Genomic DNA, 9,256 nt, shown 5'->3' with positions numbered 1-9,256 from the left:
AAATTGCACAAGAACCCTCTATTGAAATTGCTCAAACATGAATAGAAGATTTGATGACTCTCTTAAAAGCCTAGTGTCTCAAGTCCCCTTAGTTAATCCTGGACAGGTGGTCGAAACTATCAAGTTCCGATCCCGGCAGGGGCAGAGTGGGAATTTCCCGTCTTTCCTAGAACACAGTACGCGGGAGTCATGACATCGGCTTGTCGAGGTGCAAAAATCAATTACCGAACTGATGCGCTAAACTTTTTGGTCAGGAACAAGAATGGATCTCATTTCCCTTTTCATTTAGAGCTCGCCTCATCATTTTGCGGAATCAATTGCAATTCAGTCCTTATTCCCCGTTGTTATTCTTTGTTATGTGGCAGAGTCATCTGCATATGCATTTCCGAGTCCAAAAACGAAGGGATGGCATTTCAAGATCGTAGACTTTTCCTTTCAACACCAGAAACGCATTTCCACAGTAGTTTTCTGCTGAAAGTCAAAGCATTCAGCACCGAGCATGTACATTGCTTGTCACGCTACAATAGATTACTTTTTCTTAAGCTTTCGTGCTGATGGAAAACAAATAACGAATATTCTTCGTTCTACGAAACTTAACTTGGGTCGATGGCCAAAAGGCTTATCAAATACGGTGTTTGCTCATACCCTTTGCAGACATTAAGCTAAATCAATATCTTCTCACGTAAACGTATTGCAGCATACGTCGCCAACCAGGCAATCTCAGTTCCCCCCCATCTTGCTTGTCCTGGTGGGAAGTGAACGAATATGATCCTTACTCACGTCTCATTTCTCGTCTTAGAGCTGAATTGCTTGCCCTTGAAATTACGTATCAGATCAGACTATATAAACTGATAATGAATTGGTGTGTTGTTACGTTATTATTGCATCATGATTAGAGGACACGCGAAAGGAGATGTACGTCGGGGAAAGGCTCAAGCCAAGCACTGCTCTTCCGCGCAGTCAATTTGACAATTCCAGAAAAAAAGAAACTTCATCTTTGCCTATGTGTAACTGACCAACTGTACATGATTCTACATTTATCTAAGTATCAGTCATATTCTATCTAAAAATTCACATTTTGTACGTTGCCCAGCAAAGAAAGAATGTAGACAAATAATAAAGAAAAAGCTAGGAAAAGAATTGGAAGTGAAGCACTTCATTATCGTTTGCGGAGAACAATCTTTCCTTCCGCATCTTCGAGAACGATGGGCAAAACTTCATCGGGAGGAGCGTAGCGCCAAATGCGAAGCCTCTCCGACTGATGCCCCATTTGAGCGAATTTATCGGCGGCTCTATTCCCTTCTCTGTAGATGTGAGTCACGATGCAATTGTCGAGCTCCGGAATGATCAAGTTGATGTGACTCAAATGCCTTTGAACTTCTGCGCACTTGACCCGCCTTTTCTGCAAGATGATTTCGACCAGAGTTTTCGCGTCTCCTTCGAGCCACACGTTGCTCCATCCATTCTGAACCACCAAGTCGAGGCCTCGTCGGAGCGCGGCTAGCTCAGCGATGGTGCTAGTGGTTCTCCCAATGGGTTCGGCGTAGCCGAGCAAGAACTCGGCCCTATGGTCCCGAAACACCCCGCCGATGCTAGCTTTCCCGGTCCTACCTCTCCATGACCCATCAAAGTTTAGTTTGGTCCAACCAAGTTCGGGCTTTTCCCAGGAAACCGGAATAGGTTTCTTGTGAAAACTCCTATTGAATACACTTAATGGACATGATTGGATTAGCCTTTGGCGTATGAAACTCTTCCCGGCTGTCGCCAAAAACATATTTTTAGCTATGCGCGATTCTTTCTCAAACTTCAGCGCTTAAATAAATAAAACGAGCAACTATTCTCCGGAGAAATTCAGAGAAAATGCCGGACTAAAATCTTTAATCCGTTATTTTTCTGCTCAGAAACTTGAATTCAACCACATGCTATGCTTTACAAAGGAATTGATGAATGTGGAAGGAGAAGAAAGCACAAAAGGACCTATATGTCACCTAGGGTTAGATCATTACAGCTGAAAGACACATAATACGGTATCATAAATTGGGTGGAAACTTTAGAAATGAAGAAAGGCTGATGAAGAACAAATATTAACCTTGACCACCAACTATCGGCGAACTCACGACACAATCGGCCAGGATAATTACCCCAAACGAAGATGTTCGCAGCTAAAGGGAGCGCATGCAAATCTCTGACAAAACAATGAGGATCACCCTCCTTCTTGTGAATGATGAACATGCAATTTTCGTGCAAGTCTGTCTTATATATGGTTTTGAGTGCAGAGAGAGCAAGGAACGAAGACTCACGTTACCTTAACAACAAGCCATCAGAAAAAACAAAAAACAAAAACCCTCGTAACAAAAGTACACATGATATGTCGTGCATGTTTCTGAAACGTGTTCTCGAGAAGAGGTTCTCATGCAGCTGCTTGCTTCACCCCATGGATAAACGGATTTCTAGACGTGAATGTCAAGTTAGTGGACGTCTTTGATTTGGTTCTGACGGTTAACTTTTTAGCCTGCAGCTAATGACCAGTTTGTTCGCTCCAAAGAAGGAAAGCCATTGTTTCAACTTCGAGTTCTTGACAGTCATCCAAAGATTGGAAGTTAACCCATAATTTTAGCTCCCATCACCTGTAAAACCGTTTCTTCCGAAAAAAGAAGAGGATATTCGGCGCTTTTTTTGCCTATTCTTTTATCTTTTTGGTATTTGCTATCGGTTAGAAAGGCACATGCATGCTCGCAAGTGGAGCTGCTCATTGGGGCGGGTTCGCGCCGGGCCTGCTTGAGCCCGAACCTGCTGAGGTCCTGCCTCGGCTCGCCCTGTCCAAGGGACAAAAAACACGGGCCAGCCACCTTTTTTCTTTTATTTTTAAAGCTTTTCTGCAAAAAATGGGATCGGAAAGCAAATGGAACATAAGTTTAGGGATTTGCTCTATTCTATTTTTTTTACTTCAACTGTGAGTTTCACACTATTTTTCCTCTACTATATTAGAAATTTGGGCTTATTTTGTCCGATTATTGTTTATAAGCTTTGAATATGAAAAGTAAATTTATCGAGACAACATATTTTATATCTCCTTTAAAAATATATGGGCGGGCCGGGTCAAGCCTCAGGGCCCTTGCACAAGCCCGGCCCACAAGGTGAAAAAGAAAGGGACAAAGAGGAGAAAGTGGTTGATTTGAGTGTTTTAAGTCTCTCAAATAACTCTTTATACAACTGAGATGATAGGGTGCCCAATTAATGTTAGTAGCAAGGGGGCGTAGAAAGCTAGAAACTTGGCCTGATCATGGACAGGTGATCCATTAGGCCCAAAGCATGTTGTAGGATGGCCTAGGTAAGTATATTTGATTCGGCCCAAGCCCGTCAACTTAGGTTTTGTCGGGCTTCGCCCAGACCAGACAATTTAATGAAGAAAAAACTTAATATTTTCTTATATCAAATGATGAATGCGACCTTGGAGAAAGGACTTTTAGGCTGCGCATGACAACGATTCTGTGCCCGGGAACAGATTCTGGTCAGAAATGATTCTTTTTGATTCTGTGCCCGGAATTGATTTTGAGCATTTTAAGGCGTTTGTTTAATGGCCCAAAATTCCATCCCTGGAATGAAAAAAGAAGCAAAATGCGTTTAGTAACGCTACAAAATTTCTTTTTATTAATAATATTTTTAAATATTTTAATATTTCTTTCTTTTTTCTTTTCTTTTTTCTTTTCCTCCTTCTTGGCCATAGCGCCTTGCTATTTACGCCATGGTAGTAAAATATTTTTTATTAATAATATTTTTATTAAAAGTATTTTTTCTTTTTTTTTGCCATGGCACAGTCGCGAAGGCCATGACCGGTAAAATATTTTTTTATTAATATATTTTTATTTTTTTGGCCATGGTCTGGTTGCCGGCCATGGCCGGTAAAATAATTTTTTTATTAATAATATTTTTTTTAAAAAATATTTTTATTTTTTTTTGCCATGGCCTGGTCGCTGGCCATGGCTCGTAAAATATTTTTATTAAAAATATATTTTTTTCTTTTTTTTGGCCATGGCCTGATCGCCGGCCATGGCCTGTAAAATATTTTTTTTATTAATAAATTTTTTTATTAAAATATTTTATTAAAAATATACATTTTTATTTTTTTGGGCCATGGCCTGGTCGCCGGCCATGGCCAATAAAGTATTTTTTTTATTGATAATATTTTTTATTAAAATATTTTTATTTTTTTTTGGCCAAGGCCTGGTCGCCGGCCATGGCTCGTAAAATATTTTTTTTATTAAAATATTTTTATTAAAAATATATTTTTTTCTTTTTTTTGGCCATGGCCTGATCGCCGGCCATGGCCTGTAAAATATTTTTTTTATTAATAATTTTTTTTATTAAAATATTTTTATTAAAAATATACATTTTTATTTTTTTTGGCCATGGCCTGGTCGCTGGCCATGGCCGGTAAAATAATTTTTTTATTAATAATATTTTTTATTAAAATATTTTTATTAAAAATATATATTTTTTCTTTTTTGCCATGGCACGATCACGGCCATGGCGGGTAAAATATTTTTTTATTAAAATTTTTTTATTAAAAATATATATTTTTCTTTTTATGGCCATGGCACAGTCGTCGGCCATGGCAGGTAAAATATTTTTATTAATAATATATTTTATTAAAATATTTTATTCTCGTTAGATCCGGCGAGGGCGGTCCTCGGGCCGGACATTAGAAGCTAAATTAAAAACCAAGAAAAGGAAGAAGAAAAAAAAATTGATTCTCAAAATTGTTCCCAGAATCAAGAAGCTACTTTTTTTTATTCTTGATTCTCGTTTCAAAATCGATTCTAGGAACAATTTTTGACAAAATTGTGCCCAGAATCAAAAAATTAAACAAACGCATTTCTGTTCCCAAACTGATTCTGGGAACAAAAGAACAGAATCAAACACTATTTGGCAAGTTGTCATGCGCAGCCTTAGACTCGATTCTCACTATGAACCGGCCCTCCCATACCCATCCATTGATCAGGTGGAATTGGAGACCATGATGATAATGTCACGGTCCAGGGGTTTTCAACGTAGAATGGACCGAAGATGATCCAAGAGGAACAGGAGAGCCTTGAAGCTTCTAAAAGTCCTAGGGTTTCTTGTGTATTCTAGAATATTTTTAGGGGCAGGCAATATGGGAATTGTATATTTTTTTGGAGCATTTTTGTAATTAATGTGGTTAGTTGGTAGATAGGGAGATAGAACCTCCACTATTAGATTGAAAGGATATGTACGGTTGTGATTATGAGAGTATTTGTATATATAGGTCCCCTCTCCTCATTTGTATCATCTCATAAGTAATAGAAATTTTAGTGCTTCTCTCTCTAAGAGTTTCCAGCACGAAACATTTACTTGCAATTGATAATTACAAATGTACCATTACATTCTAATTAACTAGTATTCATTTGAAGAGAAAGAAGGGAAACTTGTAGTTAGCCTAACAATTAAATGACCCCTTTTCAATATTTGCGAATGGAAAGATCTCATCATTTTCTTCTCCAGTGACAGCGATGATGGCTCTCTAGAACTTGTCGTTGCCTATGATCCACAGCCAGCCCAAAGAAACTCCCGAAAATATCCCACCCAAGAGAAAAAGCACAAGCAAGTTGCCCAAGGCATTTTGCTCTGGTCCCTGAAACAATCCCATTTTGAATCGTATGTAAAAATTATGATAAAATAAACACAACTTCGACAAAAGAGATATGTTCAAGTCAAACCTTGTAGCCTTTGGGTGCTACTGTCATAACACAGACAGTGAGATAACCATTGCTCAAGCCCAAGAACGAAATGAGCATTATCATCCACCCTTGATCACCATACTTTGCCGTGAAGTAGAATGCAGGGACAAGCAAGAAACGGGCAAGAATGGCGAACAGGAGGCCCTTTCGGGACTCTAACTTGAGCCAACCAATAAGGGGAATGTATCGAGATATGAGATCCCATACATTATACATAGCAATTAGAACCAGCGGGTACCTAAAACGGTAAAGCAACATCATAACGAGGACACAAACCTTTGCAGAAGGTGACATAAAAAGTATATGATATGCATAGATGCAGCAGAAGTATATGAAATTATCTTACAAATACAAGACAATATAGGATTATATTGAGAAGTGTAACATTTCAAGTAATAGAGACATTGGCTTCTCTTATCAATACTCACCATGATCCCAACTGGTGTGTTCCGGTATTCTCATAGAGAAAGCCTGGGAAGATTGTCAGTGTCAAAACATATATAAGATATAGATCAATGGCATAATCTATATTCTGAAACAACAATTGTTTGTTGCTCAATCGATCTTCTTTAGAGCTTCCATCCTGCCAAAATTTCAAAATTTTCAAGGTTTTAGATACATTGAAAGGAACACAAATTTTGCAACTACAATAGAGAAAGTTCCATTGCTATAATGCACCTGTGTTTGGATTCCAGCGGCAGCAAGATCAGCTGAGACAGTTTTAGACCCTTCTGAGGCCGCCTTGGAGCGGTAGTACTTCACAATCGGAATCTTAGCGAACCAAGTTGCATACAAAATGATGCAGATGAACTCGAAGAATGTGGAGATTGCCAAAAACAACACTGAAAAACAAATTTAAGATTGATGAGATGAGTTCTGCATATAGCTTTCACTTGACAAAACTGATTATTGCACCACGAGCTTCCTCTGTGTATACGCAGGGCATGACATAGGAAGTTGGGTTTTACCTACTTACCAATAATACCTTAAAATTTGAGATGAAACCATGTTATGACATAAAACTTAAGTCCTTTAAGACTGCAGGTTATCGGCACGTGACCACATATGATTATCAAGACAAACTAGACTTGCCCGAGTGTTAAAATTCCACTAACAACAAGACCCCTACATGACAGGATGAAGAAATCGAGATGATTTTCTGATGATGACAAAGAATTACATACTCGCTCCCTTGCGAAGACCATCATGAGCTTTGTCAAAGGCTGCTTTTGTGATCAGCCTCAAACCAGATGTTAGAGCTCCTGATGCAGCTAAACCAGCGAAAAACGACTGCATAAATGAAAATCCACCATGATTTGAGGTAGAAAGACCAAAATCTGACTCGAAAGATGTAATTTAAGGACATGAGTTTTGAAAAGAATGCAATAAAAAGTTTAGGGGACCGCCCACCTGCATGAATTCAGGACACATGAAAGACAGATCGCCGACCATACCACCCTGAACATGAGCATCTGCCACTCCAAAACAGGCAACGAGCACACATATACCGAAATAAGGCCCAACTCCCCCTTTCCCCGACGTTGCTAAGTCCAACTATCATGTATGAAATCCAGCAATGGAGTTAATGTAATATACTAGAATTCATGGAAAATAACTTAAATTGGACAATTGTACTAGTAGGAGTAGTGGACAACTTACAACTATGAGAAAGAGTGTACTTAGAGTGAAAAGGATGTATCCAATTATATTCCTCTTTCTCGTATCAACTTTGGATTCGTGGTACGATAAGATAGCCATCGTCCCAATTGCGAATGGTTGATAAACAATGGTAAGCACTCTTGAAGGATGGTAATGCTTCAGCCATCAAAAAAACATATAATTAGAATAGCACAATCAGCCGGGGACTTCACATTGCCCTGAGCAAATTATAAACCGAAATAAGAGAAGAAAAGATATTGAAGGACAAGTAAATAATTTGCGAGTCCTAAAAGCACTTCTTAGATGATTATGTTAAGAACTCATCCGGATGTCACACAGCATAAGGATGGTTATATCAACCACATATCAACAAACCCCTTCTGCTATGAGGCCAGTGATGAAGAAAATGAACCATAGCCAATATGACAATAATGAAAGTATTGGGCAACGCATCCACTTGATTAGTAAAATTCATTGGAAACACCTGTTTTCTAGTCAGACACTGTGGAGTAAACAATTACTGAGCCACAGTTCTCGGAACTCCTACTGCTTTGAGGCCAGTGATGAAGAAAATGAACGTAAACAAGATCACAATAATGAAAGTATTGGACAACAGATCCACTTGATTAACAAAATTCATTGGACACACCTGTTTTGTAGTTAGACTCTGTGGAGTAAACAACTACTGAGCCACAAATCTATGAGGCCAGTGATGAAGAAAATGAACCATAGTCAAGATGACAGTAATGAAAGTATTGGACAGCAGATCCACTTGATTAGCGAAATTCATTGGACACACCTGTTTTATAGTCAGACACTGTGGAGTAAACAATTACTGAGCTACAATTCTCACACTTCAAACAGAGTCTAAGACTCTTCCATATGAATATGAGACAGCAAAAGAGAACAAAGAGTTCACTAAATACAGAACACGAAACAGAGAAATTATGGTATTTGCTTAAAAAATTAGTCGGAGATTGGGAATAACCCGCAATTGATTACCGGGAACACTTTATAATAATAATCTCCAATAGTCAGCATACTGTTCCATGCCACCAGAGACCCAAGTCCAAGGACCCAACAGAACACCATGGCCTTGAACTTCCCCTGAAAAGTTTGGGAAATTCATTAGTACCCCTGTACCGGTATTCCTGAGAAAACTATAAAGCAGGACAAAAGCAAGCGAATGGAGACACAAACCTCAAGCCTAACCGGAACCCCAGTTTCATCAGCAGTGGCCATAGTTGCTTCCCTGCAAAACTCACCAGAGCAAACAAACTCAGCTCACAAATGATCTACTTTCGAGTCTGGTCATTCAAAAACTCAGGACATAAGAGAATATGCACAATGATTTACTCAGGATGCGAGATGGCTAACACCGAACAGCAAACAAAAGACAAAATGAAGGATATCTGCTTCTCTGTATCTAGAGGAACTCAAGATGCAGAGACCTTTATCTTGGGAGATGCAAACCAGTGGGGGGCGTGGACAGCTGAGCATGTGGACTGTTGGTAATCAATGGGGAGAGGAAGATTAAGAAAGATTCTTTTGCCTTTATGAGAGAATCTTCTCTACTTTGGGAGAAACTTTTTTAATAACTTTCTGACCTTCGTGGAGCTAAGAGTACGACGAAGGAGACCGAGTTATGGGGCGATCGTTTCCCCATCTTCCAATGCGAACGCAGGCGGTTTTGACTGGCGTTATTGGATAATGGCACGTGGCCAAAAATATCGGAAAATAAATTGGAAATACATAAAATAAAATAGTTATTGTGAAGGCATCAATAACGTAACAGCTCATTTGTTTTCATTTTTAATTGCCTAAAATTAGGGATCCGG

General features: G+C 39.0%; 1 protein-coding gene across 3 annotated transcripts; it reads right to left on the bottom strand.

Moving 5' to 3' along the window:
* Positions 1-5,486: 5,486 nt before the first annotated feature.
* LOC115690831 (equilibrative nucleotide transporter 3-like) lies at positions 5,487-8,993 on the bottom strand. 3 transcript variants are annotated; one of them, XM_030617308.2, is made up of 10 exons: positions 8,870-8,993; positions 8,619-8,670; positions 8,421-8,525; positions 7,419-7,574; positions 7,170-7,313; positions 6,944-7,049; positions 6,438-6,601; positions 6,188-6,342; positions 5,739-5,997; positions 5,487-5,653 (listed from the first exon to the last, which is right to left on the bottom strand). In XM_030617308.2, the coding sequence occupies exons 2-10, from the start codon at positions 8,658-8,660 to the stop codon at positions 5,543-5,545; spliced, it is 1,242 nt and encodes a 413-aa protein (XP_030473168.1). In that variant the 5' UTR covers positions 8,661-8,670; positions 8,870-8,993; the 3' UTR covers positions 5,487-5,542. The 3 variants fall into 3 exon arrangements, with proteins under 3 accessions (XP_030473168.1, XP_030473167.1, XP_030473169.1); XM_030617307.2 differs by having other exon boundaries at positions 8,775-8,925; XM_030617309.2 differs by having other exon boundaries at positions 8,765-8,884.
* Between the last annotated feature and the right edge of the window lie 263 nt (positions 8,994-9,256).

Source organism: Syzygium oleosum, unplaced genomic scaffold (genome assembly GCF_021117445.2).
Source record: "Syzygium oleosum isolate NSW1041296 unplaced genomic scaffold, Sole_v2.1 Sole_v2.18, whole genome shotgun sequence".
Lineage (NCBI taxonomy): Eukaryota > Viridiplantae > Streptophyta > Magnoliopsida > Myrtales > Myrtaceae > Syzygium > Syzygium oleosum.
Note: the sequence above shows the minus strand (reverse complement) of the source record. Positions and strands in the feature narration are given on the sequence as shown.

Bases quoted from the DNA above. Each gene is read 5' to 3' on its own strand.
- LOC115690831 (XM_030617308.2), bottom strand. From the start codon at position 8,660: ATGGCCACTGCTGATGAAACTGGGGTTCCGGTTAGGCTTGAG. The intron at 7,575-8,420 runs GTAATCAATTGC...TGATGGCTGAAG, and splicing joins ATTATTATAAAGTGTTCCCG to CATTACCATCCTTCAAGAGT. The intron at 7,314-7,418 runs GTAAGTTGTCCA...CATACATGATAG, and splicing joins GTACACTCTTTCTCATAGTT to TTGGACTTAGCAACGTCGGG.